Genomic DNA, 19,385 nt, shown 5'->3' on the forward strand with positions numbered 1-19,385 from the left:
AGCAGGAGCGAAGCTACAAAAAGAGAGGGAGGAATAGAGAGGGAAAACAGCAGGGAGGGCAGGATAGAGAATGACAAGGAAGTGACAGAAACAAGCCTGCTGAGGAGGAGGAGGAGGAGGAGGAGAGAGAAAGAGAGAGCGACTGATGGCAACAAGTGCAGCTGGCTTGTGCTGAGAGGAAAAACCCTGCAGGTCTGGTCAATTCTTGCGGGGGACGCTGTCCACTCTTTCTCCCAAGATGATGAAGAGACAGTTCAACCGGATGCGGCAGCAGCTCAGCCACCCCAACATCAGTGGACGGTAAGGACTGGCTTCTTGGCCTAATCTGCAGGACCCACCTCCAAACGCTCCCCCTATAGGCAGTGCACAGGTAGTCCCTCAAAATGGCACACTGCGTGACTCCAGTGGGCTGGGTCGTGCCTCAGAACTTTGTGCAAAACTTGAGTGAGCCAGGGGGCCCTTCAGTGGGTGAGAGCCAAGTAGTTTTTCAGTACTTTGCACAAGAACTTGAGTGGTTCAGACAAAAACATCGTCTGGATTTAGACAACTGCTAACTAGGCAGTAGCTACCTTAAAACGTACCTCAGGCCAACACACGGAGTGGTGCTCACCTGGGGCCTTCAGTTTAGCAGGAAATTCTCCACCAGCTGCATGCACTTTGCTGGGTTTCCAAGTGGCCCACAGACAAACTTTTTAACGTGTTTAAAGCCACTGTGAAGTAGTCTTTCAAACAGCTGTTTCATGATTAGCAGGTGTCTGAATCCTTCCTTCAAATTATGGTCAATGTTTCCAGTCAGTCACCCTGAGCTATCAATGGCAGGCTAGCAAGAAGGCATGTCCAGATGACCTGTTGTCATGTGGTATATCGAAATTCAGGTGTCTATGTGTGGTAGAATGCCTGGTATAATAGGCATCTGTATCCACCCTTAGACTAGCTAAGCATTTGGGAGGTTTTACTAGGTCAGTCAGTGTTCCTGCACTTCTTTTACAAACCTGAAGTGAGTGCTGAGCTCCTCTGGTGAGCTATGTATACTCTGCAGTGTTTTGTTTTTAATTAAAATCCTATTGCACAGAATGTAATTCTGCTTCTGTAAGAAATTAGAAGGTACATGGAAGCTGGGCAGGCTACTAAACTTCTTGCCCATTGCCATTGAAAACCTTTATTCAAGCTTTGGAGTTTCCATCAAGGATTGCCAGAAGAGCCCTGCTAGATCAGACTGAAAGTCCATCTAGTCCAGCATCCTGTTTCCCACACTGGCCATCCAGGATGTCTTGGGGAAGCTCACAAGCAAGACAAGAAGGCACTAACCCTCTTCCACTGTTACACCCAAAAACTGGTGTTCAGTTGCAAATTGGCTCCGAACACGGAGGCTTCATACAGTTATTATGGGTGGCTAATTAGTCTGCTCTCCATCAATGTGTCTGCATATTTTGAAGCCTGTCTTTACAATTATATGGACTAGAAACTTGTTCTTTCTTTAACTGAATCCCAAGGTTCACAGGAAAATTAATTCTATGCTTAGTGCCATATTATGTGCTTGTATTGAATCACAGCATATGCATAGGTTGCCCTACCTCTGATAAATGACAGACAGCCATATGGATTTGCCCTGCGGCTACCTCCACTGGCTCCTGAGTGCCCCTGAAAGCAAATAGTTTACACATTTTTCAGCTTGAAGGTGGTGGTGGTGGTGGTATCAAGTACATCTTTGAAATAAAATCTAGCTATTGACAATTCTAGGGGATTGGGGATACAAGGGGAGGAGTTGAGGCTTAGTGGAAAAGGAATTACCTTTCCCGAAAGAAGTTCCAAATTCATTCCCAGGCATCTCCAGTAAGATGATTTCAAATAGCAGGTGCTGGGAAAGGCTTTCCTCTACCTGAGAACGTATGTAAATTAGAGCAGGTAAAGGTAAAGGGGGGGGACCTATGCTGTCAGTTCTCCATTAATCAGCCCTGTAAAGCAGGTCAATATTATTGTCCTTATATTGCAGATACTTTAATAGATATAAGAGTTTTTCATTATTTCTGTTTAAATAGGATAAAACTTTTAGTACTAGCTTGAGTCAGGGCTGCCTTCGTACAATCGTGTTGATAATGTATTTTTAATTTTCCTTTTAAAACAATAATTATTGTTACTGCTCTTCCCTTGTTAGGTGTGCTTCCTCCCACTCCCTGCTAATGAGTTCTGCTGTTATGAACTCCTCCCTTGCAAAGCTTGGGAATGACATGATGCGACCGGTCCTTCCACTGAGAGGCCCTGTAGCTGCTTTTCCCGTCTTCCCTGTCTAGCTGTTAGAGTGGTGCATAAAGAGAGTGAGCTTAGGTGTTAGTCATCTCATTCCAAGCTGGGCAAGGAAGAGTATCTTGTTATAGGCAAATCAGTGGCTATTTACATGTGGGGCTGGGGGGGGGGGTTGGGGTATCTGCATTCATTGTACAAAGCTACGCTGATTATAAGGTGTATTTGATTTTAACCCTTCTGTGTGTGTGTGGAAGAGGAGGAGTTATAGTTAACCCAACCATGACAGTGAACTTTCCCCCAAAACTGTACAACATTCTTCTCTCTGATCCTGAAGCAGGTGTTTCTTCTGTTGTTCCAGTCCCTGTACCCCTTGTTGTTGTTGTTGTTGGCCCCCTAAAGGGGATTTTTTAAAATTTGCATTTCTAAAAAAACCTACAAAACTACAATGAAAAGGGGAGGGAAAACTACAAACTATGGGAGAAAGAAAAAGGAGGCACTAAAAGCCCAAGTGTTGAAGGTTACAAACTGCTTATAAAAAAAAATGTTACTCTTTATGATTACTTTCAAATTCTCTGCTCTAGTCCTTCTGTTATAATCCATGCCACTGCATGCTCAGTCCCCCCCGTCGTGTTTCCGCTTCAGGTCATTTAGGGGGTAGGGCGTCCCTTCCCCCCTCCCGCTTGTATTGGGGGGGGCTTCGCATCAAGGCTTCGATATCTCACTTCAACTTTAACTCACTCATCAGTCTTCAGAATGATCCAACAGGTCTCCCTGAGATCTCGCTGGGTAGAGTTAAATTGCCAAACCTTCATACGCTTGTCCCAGCGTGCGCTTTGAGTACAATGCTGGGAATCAGGGCAGAGAGTAGCCCCCCTACGTCAGCTGTCAGCCGAAGGAAGGGCTCTCCAGAAGCCCCCTGGCTAGGAGCCCATTGCCCAAGGGCTCCATGGGGAGCGCGGACGATTGCGCCCCCTCCTATCCTCTGATTCATGGCACGCATCTCTCAGAGCTGCGAGAAGACGTGACCATCTTTAAAGCACCAAAGCTTGGAAGCCCCCCCTTGTTGTTTTTAAACAACTAAGAATTCCACTGGAAGGGTGTTCGGCTAGGTATTGGACAGTGTGGCATAGGGTTTGGACTCGGATCTGGGAGACTCCGATTCAAATTCCCGCTCTGCCTAGAAGCTTGCTGGGTGAGCTTGGGTCAGTCACAAACTTTTAGAAGGGTTTGCAACTCTGGCCTGAGAAATTCCTGGAGCTTAGGCATAGTATAGGGTTGTCAGCCTCCAAATGGATCCTGGGGATCTCCTGGAATTGCAACTGATCTAAGATCAGTTCCACTGGAGAAAATGGCCCACTGAGGTCTCTCCCCTCCTGAAATCTCACTCTCCTCAGGCTCCATGCCCAAATGTCCAGGAATTTCCCAGCCTGGAGTTGGTAACCCTAGGGTGGTTCCTCTGGAAGGGAGAGTTTACCTAGGTATACCATACAGTCTAAATCAAGGTATACCATACAGTCCACTCTCCAAAGCAGCCATTTTTTTAATGAGAACTGATCTCTGTAGACTGGAGATCAGTTGTAATTCCAGAAGAACTCCACCTGGACGTTGGCAACCTTAATTATATCAGCCTAGCTTACCTCACAGGAGCTGCGGTGGCTCAAGTGGTTAAGACGCTGAACTGCAGGCTGTGGAAGGTCGGTAGTTCAGCAGTTCGAGACCCGGGTGCCGCATGACGGAGTGAGCTCCCGTCTCTAGTTCCAGCTCCTGCCAACCTAGCAGTTCGAAAGCAAGAAATTGCAAGTAGATAAATAGGTACCACTTCGGTGGGAAGGTAACAGCGTTCCGTGCGCCTTGGCGTTTAGTCATACCGGCCACGGAAATGTCTTTGGACAGCGCTGGCTCTTTGACTTTGAAACAGAGATGAGCACCGCAACCCTAGAGTCGGATTCGACTGGCTTTCGAGCAAGGGAACCTTTACCTTTACCTAGCTTACCAGGTGGGCAACTGTTGTTGTAAAGATAAAACAGAGGAATAGCACAAGCTGCTTTGGTACCCCATTGTGGAGAAAGGGTAGGTATAGATGGAATAAATAATTGAAGCAAATGGGGAAAATAAAGCATTGCACACTAAAGCAACTCGGGGAGGGATGAGTCCAATACTCTGAAAACACATTCACCTGAACAGCAGCCTCTGTGTTGAAGTAACAGTTAAGATAAGCTCTCTCTGTGTGTCTATATATAATATATATGCATGTATGCACCTCCCCTGAGGGTATGAGTCTTTTTAATGCACAGGTGCAAGTGAAGGAGTGGTTAAGTGCGCGAACTCTAATCTGGGAGAACTGGGTTTGATTCCCCACTCCTCCACTTGCACCTGGCTATATGATCTTGGGCAAACCGTAGTTCTGATAAGGGGTGTTCTTGAAAAAGCAGTTTCTGTCAAGAGCTCTCTCAGCCCCACCTACCTCACAGGGTGTCTGTTGTGGGGAGGGGAAGGGAAAGGAGTTTGTAAGCCGCTCAGACACCTTTGGGGTAGTGAAGGGCAGGGTATAAATCCAATCTCTTCTTCTTCTCAGGTCTATGCTTTTCAACAGGGGGTCATCATAGACCTCAAATCATCCTTGTATAATTGTACTATAAACAAGAATCCTTAACAACATTTAGGCTGCTTCTTTTTTACATCTAACTGGAGTTATTATAAAAAGTGTTGCTGATCCCAAGGGTAGGGAACTGTAAATGCACCTCTTCCTCTTTCTAGTTCATATGAACAACATTCGCAAGAGACAAATTCCGGATTAAAAATTGTTCTGAGCCTCAGTTGCTTTCACCTGTTGCTACAATGCTTCCTTCTTTCCCCCCACACTACTATAAAAGCCATTCCCCCCCTCAGTTGAGAGTTTCCTGTTCTTGTGTACCACAATAAACACAATCTGTCATTAGTTGACATTAGAGGTTTATCTATGCTACAGACTGTTATATCTTAATGTGATAAAGACATGAGTGATCATATGCACAGTCTATATAAAAAAAGCATTGCAAGGATTAACCTAATGGGCCAATCAGAGAAGCCTTTGTCTTTGGCGGAAACCACTCTCATTGGTTCCAAGCTCCATGTTCCTATTGGTTGTTATCTGTTTGCTGGGTGTGGTTTTGCCCGTTCAAATCGTATATGTCAGCCTTGTTCTATGAAGCTCGTCTTGTGTGTTATGAGCTGAATAAAACGAAATCACTTGTTCAAGAAGCTGCCTCGATCTCAGTTCATAATACAGACATAAGCTGTTTTCATAGGCCTTCTCCCCAAGGAACCCGTAAAGCTGACATTGGGTGGGGTGGGGGGGCACTAAGTATCTCTAGCCGAAAGAACTGCACCTTTATCAAACAATGGCCCCCAGAATTATTTGGATAGCACTGTGTGATAGTGTTGCCAAATGGCACTCACCTCCTTGGTGGGGGACTCCTGGGCAGCTCCCGGTGCACGCGCACGCCGCATCTACATCACCCAGATGTGATGTCATGATGCCGGGCATGCTGGGGGCGGGGCCACAGCCATTTGAAGGGAAAACATAGAGTTTTCCCCTCAAATGGCTGTGGCCCCGCCCCCAGCGTGCGACGTCACATCCGGGTGACGTGCCCGCGGGGGTGTGTGGGGGTTTCCCCCGGGGCCCGATTCCGCGGGGGCGTAAATCGGGCCTCCAAAGCGGGGGGAAATCTGCCCCCTGCGGGGATTTGGCAGCCCTACTGTGTGAATTACTGATATTAAAATCAGCATAGGTTCATAGTGTACTTACCCCCTTAGGATCAAACCAGGTGGGCAACTGTGTTGGTCTGAAGCAGCAGAACAAAGCTTGAGTCCAGTGGGGCACCTTTAAGACCAACAGAGTTTTATTCAGGGTATGAGCTTTCGTGTGCACACACACACTTCCTCAGATATCTTCTGTTATCTGTTATTTGAGGAAGTGTGCATGCACATGGAAGCTCATACTGTGAATAAAACTTTGTTGGTCTTAAATGTGCCACTGGACTCAAACTTTGTTCTATAAATCCTTAGGGTGCAACTAGATATTTTTGGGAGATGGAGAACATTTGTGAGTGTGTTTGTAAAATGTTATTTTTAAACTCCATTGAGCAGTCAACACATAGTTTCTCTTTGTTGCATTATTATTTTTTTTAATTTATTTTTGTTCTTTTATACGTTACAATCCATACAATACGTAACACAGCATAACGTTCTTTCATGTGTTACAATCCATACATTACATAACACAACATACAAAAACCAGGGAGAGTAAACCGCAAAAAGATGTGAGTTATATAACCAGCATACACACAGCTTCTCATAATTCCAACACAGAGGCAAGGGACCTCACAGCAATACTTCTGGCTACGGCTAAATTAACAATAGCCACCCTCTGGAAATCCCCTACTCCCCCAACGCTTTCAGTGTGGCATGACAAACTTTGGGAACAGTTTGTTATGGCGAAAATAGCAGACTTACAACAAAAAACCCAAACATCTTTGTTGCATTATTGACCATCATCTCAGATTTTACCCAGTGGAACCCGCATTTGGGAGCTGCGGTGGCTCAAGTGGTTAAGACGCTGAACTGCAGGCTGTGGAAGGTCGGTAGTTCAGCAGTTCGAGACCCGAGTGTGCCACATGACGGAGTGAGCTCCCGTCTCTAGTTCCAGCTCCTGCCAACCTAGCAGTTCGAAAGCAAGAAATTGCAAGTAGATAAATAGGTACTACTTCGGTGGGAAGGTAACAGCGTTCTGTGCGCCTTGGTGTTTAGTCATGCTGGCCACACGACCACAGAAATGTCTTCGGACAGCGCTGGCTCTTCAGCTTTGAAATGGAGATGAGCACCGTAACCCTAGAGTCGGACTCAACTGGCTTTCAAGGAAGGGAACCTTTACCTTTTTACCTGCATAAAAGCAATATTAGCCGCAAAACAAACCTTTCATGGTGTTCTGTGTTGTGGTAAGGACTGTGGTAGTAGGCCTAATATCTCTGGATATTGCAGGCACATTTGGCTGACTCAGCTACTCCTTTTGCTGAAATGCCAACAAAGCATAATTTTGTGTAATGTGAAGAGACTTAGCTATGAGCCTTGCCTCAGCCATGAACTCACACAGGGTTATCATCTCTGGCTGGGAAAATACCCGGAGATGTGGGGGCAGTGCCTAGGGAAGGCAGAGTTTGGGGAGTTTGGAGCTAAGTGGGGATGTTATGCCATTCTAAGACTTCTGCTCCTCTAGGCTCTACGGTATACCATACAGTCTTGCCCTCCAGATCTGCCATTTCCTCCACAGGAAACTGATCTCTGTAGTCTGAAGATCAGCTGCAATTAGGGTTACCAGCTCTGAGTGGGGAACTACCTGGAGATTTTAGGGGTGAAGCCTGGGATGGGCAGAGTTTGGAGCAGGGAGGGATGTCGGCAGGGTACAGTGCCATAGAGTCCACCCTCCAAGTTAGCCATTTTCTCTAGAGGATCTGATCTCCATTGCCTGGAGACCAATGGTAATAGCAGGATATCTCCAGGCCCCACCTGGAGATTGGTAATCCTATGAATCAGGTGGTTTGTGGCAAGCTACTATTAGCCGCAGCCCGCCATCTGAAATTCTGGGGCAACACAAAGTGTTGCCAGCTCTGGGTTTGGAAATTCCTGGAGCCTGGGGAGGGTGGGGTTTGGGGAAGGGAAGGCCTTCAGTGTGGTATAATGCCACAGAGTCCACCTTACGAAGCAGCCTTTTTCTCCAGGAAATCTCTCTCTATCACCCGGGCATCAGTTGCAATTCCAGGAGATCTCCAGACATCGCCTGAAGGTTGGCAACCGTAAATAGCAGGTTTCTTGTAGGGATTGTGAGGTAGTCTATGAGATGTGCTTTGAACACTCAGATTTTTATTTCTTCGTGACTGGGAGTCCTGCGCTCACTAGGGTCAAGCAGTCAACAATGGTGAAAAATTTTTAGAACTGCAGTTTGCCAGCTGTAGCACACAACAGCTTGGGCATCAAATCTATAAGAACCCTGCTGAAATGTCTTTTTTTTTAATGACTGGAAACGAATAAATGAAAGCTGGAGGAGAAGGAAAACATGCCAGCTGTCTGTTTTATAGGAGTTTGTGTTGCTGAGAAATAAGACACAGTTGTTTTTAATTGCAAGTGACAGAGGTAGAGCGGACAGGCAGATCTTGCAATTAAATCCTGAATCTCACAAATTAGAAATGGACACTGAATTCAGCAACCCAAGAATGGTAGTTTGTTTCCATGCAAGGAAAAACTGATATCCTGCTTTTCTCCTTTGAGAAAAACAGCTTTTCACATAGTTCCCCACTTCTCCACTTTATCCTCACAGCAACAACCCTGCAAGGGTAGGTTAGGCTGAGAGATTGTGATGGGCCCAAGGTCACCTGGCAGACTTCCATGGTCGAGTGCGGGGGATTCAAACCCAGTCATCCCAGGTCCTAGTCTGACACTCTATCCACTGCATTGGATTGCCAGCTCTGGGTTGGGAAATACTTGGAGATTTTGGGGGTGGAGCCTAGGGAAGTTTGGGAAGGGGAGAGACCTCAGCAGGGTATAATGCCATATAGTGTCCACCCTCCAACGCAGCTGTTTTCTCCAGGGGAACAGATTTTGGTTGTCTGGAGATCAATTGTAATTGCAGGGGAAAAGCCTGCTTGTGGGGAGGGCGGGATATACATCTAAACAAATAAATAAATAATCTCGAGGTGCTACCTGCCACCCTATGCCAGCCCTCATATAAGTGATGGCTACACAGATTCAAATACAGATGTGTCACAAACAGCTTCATCTTTTCCACATGAACTCATCTGTCAGTGAAGATAATTTTCAGGGGCCCTGTACTATGTTCTCACACTGTCAGAAAGTGAGGTGGGTGAGAATCAGAGCTGAAGTTCCCGCTGCACATAAGATTGCCTGGCACCAAATTTGTGCTCCTTCAGGCACCAGGTGAAAAACCATTTTTGTTTACTTAAGCTTTTATGTAATCGCCCCATACTGTGAATTCTTTATCTGATATCTCCTACCGCTTTCATGTCTGCTTGTTTCTTGTCGGATTTTAAGACGATGCAACTGCTTCTATGATCTTTGTACCTATGGACGCTTTATGTTCTGTGAGTTTATAGTGGGTTTCATGGAACATTGTCAGCTGCCTCAGACAAGCTTTATGGGGACAGCAGGGATATAAACATTTTAAATAAATTATTGCTAGCTGCAGCATGTTGAAGGGAAAGGGCCACAAAACGTTCCTTAAAATGCACAGTCCAAAATTCTTAGGATTTACCTGGCGGAGATGAAATGTAATTAAGGTCACCAATGCTAGGTTGAGAGATTTGGGAGACTTGGGGGGGGGGCAGTGCCTGGGGAGGGGAGGGAGCTCTGTGGGGATGTGATACCATAGAGTCCGCCCTCTGAATCTGGCATTTCCTCCTGTGGAAACTGATTTCTGTAGTCCAAAGATCAGTTGTAATTCCAGCAGAACTCCAACCCCACCATGACCTAACAGTCTTTGGGAGGCCTAAAGGCATGATGTATCCAGAACAAGTTCTCTATAAAGGCTATAGAAAGGGTAGGAGGAGAAAAATTGCTTATACTTTTGGACTGACTGTGAGAGGAATTTTGGCTTGTTCTGTTTACGGCTTGGCCCTGCATGCCTTCCCACCTCCATACTGCTTGAAACAACAGGTTTTCAAACTGTCCTCATGTTCCTGTGTGGGACAAGATCAAAATGTTCTAGAACTACTCCCCCCCCCCCAAAAAAAAGAAGCTAAAGGAGTGTTGGATGTCCAGTTACTCCTATAGAGGAATAATTTAAATGTGACACTGGGTGAGGCAAAACATAGTCATCTCTGTGAGACTTTGAATTCACACAGTGACTCGTTTAAACTGGGCTGCCACCCATGCAAAGCATAGGGTTCCCACGTCATTCCTGGCCACCAGTGGCGAATGGGGGGGGGGGGAGGGCTGCCAGATCCAGGTTGGGAAACTCCTGGAGATTTGAGGATGGAGCCTGGGGAGGACAGGGACCTCAGTGGGGTACAATGCCATGGGGTACAAGTCCAGTCTCTAAAGCATCCATTTTCTCCAGGAGACCTGATCTCTGTAGTCTGGAGATGAGCTATATAATTCCAGCGGATTCTGAAGTCCCACCTGGAGGCTGGCATCCCTAGATAGAAGCTCTGTGGCACATCGAACTCTGTGCATGGGTGGCAGCCCAGTTTAAGTGAGATGATGTGTGTGTGTGTGTGTGTGTGTGCAAAGTCTCACAGATTAGTAAGTTTTGAAAGCAATCCTAAACAGGGATGCAGTGTTCCCTCTAAGCTGAATTAGTGTGAGCTAGCTCACAGTTTTTTAGCCTCTAGCTCACACATTTTTATCTTAGCACAGGAAGGATGGCTCCAGAGCCAAGTAATTTATCCAGTAGCCAAATCACCTGCTCACAGCTTTAATGCCAGTAGCTCACAAAGTAGAAGTTTTGCTCACAAGACTCCACTGCTTAGAGGGAACATTAGAGGCAACTATGCATTGATGGATATTGTGCTGCTGTTTGTGTGGATGCAGCCTGGGGCTGCTCAAAATCCTACTGTAGTCAGTTCAGTGGGGCTTACTCTCAGAAAAATGTTAGGACAGCACTGTTTTAATAATGTCATGCTTTTATTGGGCCCAATTTTGATTATACTGTCAAGGAAGGACTTTGTATACATAAGCCCTTGGAAGCTTCTGTGTGCTTTGCGCCATTCTTATTATCTGGGCAGTTGTTTCAGCCATGTGATTGATGGCCCTTAAACTTTTTTTTAACCTTGCAGTCTCTTCTGCAAGCCCTCTTTTACATGTGCCACACACCATTTACATCTGCTTAGTTGTTCCTCTTCACCTGCCCTTCACTTGGGGTGCAGTCCTCACCCTGAAAGGAGAAGAACCTAAATGGCAGAAGTTGAGCTCCTCATCAGCGGAGGTGATGGGAACGAGGCTGAGGTTTTCATTGTGAGGTTAGATGCTCCACACTTGAGTTTCTTATTTGAAAGTGACACAGTTTCAAAAGCGCCATTGCTGGTAATTTAAGACTTATCTAAAGTACCTCAAGAATGAAAGCCTTGTGAATGGGAACCCTATGTAATATGAGCATATCATAGTCCAGGCCTTTAGCCCATCCTGTAGTGGTTCAGGATAGCTAGCTTTTCTTTTCCCTTTGCACAAGAGTCCTGGCTATTTGGGCCAGTGGTCTAGTGAAGGTGAAGACAGACAGACAAATGAGCTTAGCAGCAGACAGGTGAGCCAGCAAGGAGGACCCAAGCATCATTTTGACAGGCTGAGTATAAATTTGTAATATGGGTTTCCTACAGAGGTCATTTCGGGGGGGGGGGAACGCAGGGGAACGCAGTTCCCCCGGGTGAGGTACGGGGGCGGGGCACATGACGAAGCCCCGCCCCCTGCTTCCGGCCGCCCCACTTCCGGTCCTCATTCAGCCAGGAGGAGGCAGGAGAAGAGGGAGGGTAAGTTGCTTCCTCCCTGCCTCTCCCCACCCCTGCCTGCCTGGGGCCAGGGAGGGCCTTCGCGGGGCTTCCTTGCACTCCTGCCGGCCTTGCAGGTCCACCGCCGGGCCCCTCATGGGGCTTGGCAGTGGAGCTGCAAGGCCAGCGGTGGCGGCCGGGACCGTTGGGGGCGGGGTGTGTGGCCTTATGACACATTTCCGGTGATGTCAGGGGGTGTGGCCTTATGACACACTTCCGGTGATGTCAGGGTGTGTGGCATATGCTAATGAGTTATGCTAATGAGTTCCCCTAGCTCTTTTTCTACAAAATGACCCCTGGCTTCCTATATATACACAGTCCTCTCCTGTATGTACAGTTTAATGAGTCATGAAAGTTGGAAAATATTTCTGAAATGACATGATATCCTGGTAATGGAATTGTGGCCTCGGCTGGTCTTCACTGGGCCTTAGGATTCCACAAAACATACCTGTTTCCTTGGAAGAAGGGTGGAATAAAAACATAATGGCCAAGGAGTCCAGGCTGAACTCTGAAGATTCCCAGGGGTTATGTACACAAGTAGCCAAACTTTTAATAAATTGCATAAAGGTTTATTTATTATCTTTTAGAACAAAATGTTTAATCTACAGGCAACACAACACTCTAAAATGACACAGCAAGAAAAACAAGAAAAACTAGCTTAATTATTGAACACGTTTCCAAGACCTGTGTTAGATGGCACAGACCTTAAATTCAAGAGTCAAAGGCTTATGAGTTCTCTATGTTGCTGTCTATTGCAATATGAGCATATCGTAGTTCATGCTTTTAGTCCATCTGAATCCAAGTTAGACTCCTTTCTCCAAGCTCGTAGCTCAGTTATAGTTTTTCAGCCTATCAGCATCAGGTGATGACAATCAGGACATGTTCTTGCTGGAACCCTCTAGAAAGTTATCTCATTACTCCTGATTCCCCCTCCCATCCTATGGGCCACAGGTTCTCATGAGAAGCTAATTACCACATTTCCAGCTTGGGCCTTGAAGATGATAAGGGCAATGTAGGCAGAGAGACCCAATTAGCAGTACCTGCAAGATGGAATAAGTCCATTACTATTCACATTACCCCTTGAGAGGAATCAATGGTGCTTTGCCTCACAATAATGGATAGGGTTTTCCCTCCAGACTTGAGCTTTGGCTGTGTACTAATAAGTGCGTAATCAGGGAGCTGAGGGGCAAGCAACCAGGTAGACCGGGTCTTTACCCAGGTTTGCTCCGATTGAGGGTCCATGTAGAACCACATTGGCTTATGTCAGTTAACCCCAATTGGGTTGCTACTGGCACCAACTGCAGTGGTGGCATCTAAACACAGCAATAAGCAGGCAAGTTGCCAAAGTGATACAGAGAGTTAAGGCTGGCTGCCCGATTCCCTGACACAGGAGCTATGCTGGTTCTGGAGCTGTACACTTGCTACACTTAACCTTCCATTGTAGATTACTGGTACTGTCCAAAGTGCTCCAGTTCTTGTTTGAAAATTCTTCTTGATGTCAGGGCATATGCAGCCAAGAAGAGATCCAGGCCTCCTTTTTGTGCTTCTTACCTACCAAAAAAAGAAAACAGAGAGAGTTCTAGCAGGGAATGAGACTCCTTTCATGAGATTAGTTAAATTGCATGAAAAATGTAGACTTAAATGTGAGACTTTAGTAATTTTAGAGCCAGTGGGATTATAGTAGTTATTATAGTCATACTAGAACTGAGGAGACCAGGGTTCCAATTCCTACTCAGCCATAAACGATACAGGGTGACTTTGGGCCAGCCACTCTCTCCTGACTGAACAGTGGTTCTTGTGAGGATAAAATGAGAGGTGGAGAACTGTGTATGCTTTCCTGAGCTGGTTAGAAGATGGCTAGGATAACAGTGTGACAGATTATACTACTACTACTAAGTGCTGTTAAGTCACAATGAACTTATGGCAACCCCAGTGAGGGCCTTTCAAGGCAAGTGAGAAGCAGAGGTGGTTTGCTAATGGTTTCCTCTGCAGAGTCACCCTTGGTGGTCCCCCATCCAAGTACCAGCCCTACTGAGCTTCTGAGATCTGATGAGATAGGGCTATACCATACCATTCTTTTGTTGTTCAGTCGCACAGTCAAATCCAACTCTCCACAATCCCACGGACTACATCACGCCAGGCCCTCCTGTCTTCCGCCATCCTCCGGAGTTTGCTCAATTTCATGTTTGTGTCATCGGTAACACTGTCTAACCATCTCATCCTTTGCCGTCCCCTTCTTCTTCTTTTACCTTCAATCACTCCCAGCATCAGGGTCTTCTGAAAGAGTGCTCCCTTCTCATTTGGTGGCCATAGTATTTGAGCTTCAGCCTCTGTATCTGGCCTTCCAGGGAACAGTCAGAGTTGATTTCCTTTAGGATTGACTGATTTTATCTCCTTGCAGTCCAAGGGACTCTCAGGAGTTTTCTACAGCACCATAATTTGAAAGCATCTGTTCTTCAGCGCTTGGCCTTTCTTATGGTCCAACTCTCAGAGCCATACATTACTACCAAGAATACCATCACTTTTACTATACGGACTTTCGTTGGCAGGGTGATGTCTCTACTTTTTATTATGTTGTCTAGGTTTGCCATAGCTTTCCTCCCAAGGAGTAGGTGTCTTTTAATTTCATGGCTGCAATCGCAGATAATACTAGGACTACACAAAGTACCAGTAAAACAGATGTGTAAATACTAAACAGGTATGGTGAATAGATGATTGGACTCAGAAGCTGGGTTCAGAAGTCCATTTGGCCACCGTGCTCACCGGATGACCTTTGGCCAGCTGCTCTTTTCTCTCTTGGTGTTGGTGTTAGAGTAAAACGGGATAAAACCTTCTGCACATGCATGCACACACATGTGCACACTGCCTTAACTTGTTCAGAGAAATATAGATGTGACTAATAAATGATGTAAGTAACAGGACTCCAGTGGCACCTTAAAGATTAACAAAATTTATTCCAGCATAGACTTGCATAAATCACAGCTCACTTATCAGAGGCATGGGTGCATCCATCCATCAGACTGATTTATGCACACAACAGAAAGGTGGGGGAGAATGTTACAAAGAAGCCAGTTCAGAACAGGATCCAATCCACTTAATTTACCACGGGTACGAGACACTCCCAGTGTTAGGCAAACTGTAAAGCCAAGTGCACGGTGAATTGAGATAAGCAGATACAATAGGAAGTTACAGAGGTATAGTTAAAAGTAATTAACCTATGTAAGGGATGAGATATGCAAGATATTATCACCTATAATGGAATTTCAAAGGAAGACTCCAACTTGAAAACGGTTGGATTAGAATTCAAAACACCGCCTTTCCAGCCCTGGAGAGTTTAACAGTGACCTGGGATTCCTGACTCCTGATGGGTGCTAACATCTTGCATAATCCTTCCCCTTACAAATTTCTTTCTTATGCATGCAAATGTTGCCAGAGGGTTTTGTTTGTGGTATTTTTATTGGGTGGGGCTTCTTAATTTATCATCAAGAAAGGAAGGCACCCTAAGTCTGAAAGATTTTGACTCCGTTTTTCTGCTCTATGTTCCCTAGAGCCCTGGAAACAGCTGAATACTTGACTGAAGACTTGCTACAGGTGAGGTGTGGGTCTGATCTGTAAGCATGCACTTACCTGTACCTTCAGACATGGAGAGAGAGAGGGAGAGAGAGTCCTTGTGCTTGTGAGTCATGTTTTCCTCCTATGAGTCACAGGACAGCCTTGGAGTGGGTTTGCCCACTCTCTAAAACCATCCGGAGTCCACAGAGATAGTTGTGCCTATCTATTGCAGAAAGAAAACAGGAGAGACCTGTAATTCTAGTTGGGTAACCTGAAGAAAGGCGACATGGTATAAACCAATCTTATCAGATCTTGAAAGCTAAGCAGGGTCAGTCCTTGGATGGGAAACCAACAAGGAAGACAATGGCAAATCTCCTCTGCATCCCCCTTGCCTTGGAAGCCCCTTGCTGGTGTCACCATAAGTTGGTTGCAACTTGATGGCACTTACATATGTACATATGTAACCGTGTTAGTCTGTGCAAAAAAAGAAATTAAAGGAAAAGGGTTGGATTTATACCCTGCCCTTCACTTGGAGTCTCAGAGCAGCTTACAATCTCCTTCCCTTCCTCTCCCCACAACAGACACCTTTTGAGTCAGGTGGGGCTATGAGAGCTGCTCTTGAGAGAACACACAGCTGGCTGCATGTGGAGGAGGAGGAGTGGGGGATCAAACCTGGTTCTCCACATTTGAAAAGTACGCAGACGGAGAGTGATTTCAGCAAAGTGTACTTTATTCGATCAGGAACAAGACAGCTTTGGCCGGCTCGCATGCTGGCTTATATCCCCTGAGAAACTGCCACCCAAAACACACCCCTACTTCCCTATATGTTATTTACATATTCCCCATAGGCTCTCGGCCGGGAACCTAGCTCCCTGATTGGAGCGGGCTAGGATCCACATAGTCCATTGTCTCTTGGAGCGAAGCTCGGCGTTTGTCTCTGGACTTGTCTGGACTTGTCTGGACTGGATACATTACAATATTAGAGTCTGCCACTCTTAACCACTACACCAAACTGATGTAGTCCAGGGTCTCTTTAAAAGCTAACAAAATTTATTCCAGCATCAGCAGAGCCCATTTAATCAGATGCATGGAGAGTTTATCCATTAGGCAGAAGTATTTATACTCAAAGCTGCAGACAACCGAGGGGTGTGTGTGTGTGGGAGAAGTTACAAAGAACAGCCAGTTAAAAGCAGTATCCTGTGAAAAGCATAATCAGTTAACCCCCAACTGTAGACAGGCAAAGTAGGATTATCACAAAATAGGTCTAGTACCAGGTATGCCATAATATTTTTCAGGGCTCTTTTTGTAGAAAAAGCCCAGCAGGAACTCATTAGCATAATAGACCACACTCAACAGCAAAAACACATTAGCATATTAGGCCACACCCCTGACAATGCAGCTCATTAGCATACTAGGCCACATCCCCATGTTACCAGAAGTATGGTCGTCCAGCCACGCCCACCTTTTGCTTCTTATTCTGTTGACCTTGTTTGTGGTCAAAACCAGGGCTTTTTTTGTAGCAGAACTCCTTTGCATGCTAGGCCAGATACCCCTAATGTAGCCAATTCTAATGCGTTTGTGCTGTTGAGTGTGACCTGTTATGCTAATGAGTTCCTGCTGGGTGTGGCCAACTTGGGAGCCAGCCGGAACTCCATTCCTGTGCGTTCCTGCCCCAAAATAGCCCTGATATTTTTAAATTTTATTTATTTAATTCATTTATACCCTAACTTTCAACCCAGTGGGGACCCAAAGCATCTTACATCATTCTCCTCTCTATTTTATCCTCACAATAACCCTGTGAGGTAGGTTAGGCTGAGAGAGTGTGATTGTCCCAAGGTCACCCAGGCAGCATCCATGGCATGAGTGGGGATTCGAATGGGTCTCCCAGATACTAGTCCGACACTCTTAACCACTACACCACACTGGCAGATCCAATTAGAAAAAGACAGTGGTATAACAGAACAAAGGTTATAAAAAAATATGGAGACCTATAGCTAGACCCAATTTTCTAGTCACTTGTGTGGCTTTTCTCAGAATTTTTTAAAAAATCTTCTATATATGTAAGTATCGAACAAAATAGTGGAGAGACTTGTGGCACCTGGAAAGATTTATTGCGACAAGTTTTTTTGATAGTCCATAAAAACGTATCCTTCAATAAATATATAAAAGTGACTCTTTGTTGCTCTATGATTATCCCATGAATCGTAAAATGATAGGTACTTATTACAGTGGGTGGGGATCTCAAGTGCTAATCAAACAATGCATCTATTATTGCAAAGCTAAGAACAGAACCACTATGGGACTGATTCAGAATTCACAGCTACACACACACGCCCAACCACAGAAAAGTCTCCCTACATTCTGCGCCACAAAAATCTGTGCTTCTACATTCTTTTTGCATCTACAGTACTGTTGTCTGCCTCTAACTCAGTGAGATAAAACAGACTATTAAAATACATGGATGAAAAGCATGGAAGAAATGTGCGAAATAAAATATTTGCAAATATTTTATTGCTGTTGTTTTTATACCTTAATCTATGGCTGCCCAACCTGTGACATGGATGCCACATGTGGCTCTCAGAGTAACAGGAGTTCATGTCATGCACCAGGATAGAATCATAGAGTTGGAAGGGACTCCCAGGGTCATCTAGTCCAACCCCCTGCACAATGCAGGAAATCCACAAATACCTCCCCCCCCACATCCCCAGTGACCCCTGCTCCATGCCCAGAAGATGGCAAAAAAAAAACCCCAAAAAACCCCTCCAGGATCCCTGGCTGAACTAGCCTGGAGAAAAATCACTTCCTGACCCCAAAGTGGTGATTGGCTTTTCCCTAGGTGTGTAAGAAAGGGCTGTGAGAACTAAGGACTGGTGCAACCCTTCCTGTCCTCCCTTCTTGCAATCTGCCTAGGCTCACAGAATCAGCATTGCTGTCAGATGGCCATCTAGCCTCTGTTTAAAAAACCTTCAAAGGAGAGTCCACCAGCTCCTGAGGAAGCATGTTCCACTGAGGAACTGCTCGGTCAGGAAGTTCTGTTTTGCTGAAAACTCTTGTGATTTAATTTCAACCCATTGGTTCTAGTCCAACCTTCTGGGGCAACAGAAAACAACTCCACACCATCCTCTAGATGACAGCCCTTCAAGTCCTTGAAGATGGTTCTCAAATCACCTCTCAGTTGTCTCCTCTCCAGGCTAAACATACCCAGCTCCTTCACCCTTTCCTCCAGACCCCTCACCATCTTCGTTGCCCTCCTCTGGATACGGTCTAGCTTGTCTATATCCTTCTTAAATTGTGGTGCCCAAAACTGAACACAGTACTCATAGGAGCAGAAAGGGCCACATTGACTACAGCTAGGGTTGCCAGCTCTAGGTTGGGAAATATCTGGAGAGTTTGGGGGTGGAGCCTGAGGAGGGCGGGGTTTGGGGAGGGGAGTGGCCTCAACAGGATATAATGCCATAGAGTCCACCCTCCAAAGCAGCCAATTTCTCCAGGGGAACTGATCTTGATTGTCTGGAGGTCAATTGTAATAGTGGGAGATCTCCAGGTGCCACCTGGAAGTTGGCAACCCTGACTACAGCTGTTGTGATGAGTCAGACCTATATTAGCGTCTGTTTTTCCAGCCCTGTGGTGCTGCCTGCTTCAGGAGGACCCAGGATAGGCAGAGGAGAGGAAAAGCCAGCCAAGGGAGTCTGGGGTTTCATGCATATGGTAATACACGCTGATCAGCATGATCCCATTCCTTGGACTTGTGGCTAGTTTGCCCAACAGGCTGGGCGCTGTTAATCTGTACTTAGCATTTAGGGGTTCGCAGAATTTAGAATAGTTTCTTGCCAGAAATTCTGTACGATAGGGATAGGAACTGAGAGGCAGAAAAGATGCAAGGGCAGCAAAGGGCCTGGCTGGAGGCTTCTCCTTTAATCTCATGCGGTTTTTATCCTACCGGGGTACATGGCAGACACTCAACTTGCTCTACAGATCTGAGAACATGGTTGTCTTGCACGGGTTTCTTTCATTTCTGTGCAGGGGACTGATTCGAGCACACATTTCTGTGGTTGTGCC

General features: G+C 45.9%; 1 protein-coding gene across 2 annotated transcripts in view; it reads left to right on the forward strand.

The window, feature by feature from the left end:
* The window catches only part of SH3BP1 (SH3-domain binding protein 1), a 47,047-nt gene continuing 27,662 nt past the window's right edge, over window positions 1–19,385 (forward strand). For both annotated transcript variants that reach the window (XM_015405979.1, XM_015405980.1), the window contains exons 1-2: window positions 1–300; window positions 15,323–15,365. In XM_015405979.1, coding sequence (XP_015261465.1) covers window positions 239–300; window positions 15,323–15,365 — 105 coding nt within the window. In that variant the 5' untranslated portion in view covers window positions 1–238. The remainder of the gene's footprint in view (window positions 301–15,322; window positions 15,366–19,385) is intronic.

This window comes from Gekko japonicus, unplaced genomic scaffold, assembly GCF_001447785.1.
Source record: "Gekko japonicus isolate JY-2015 unplaced genomic scaffold, Gekko_japonicus_V1.1 scaffold385, whole genome shotgun sequence".
NCBI classification, from domain to species: Eukaryota; Metazoa; Chordata; class Lepidosauria; order Squamata; family Gekkonidae; genus Gekko; species Gekko japonicus.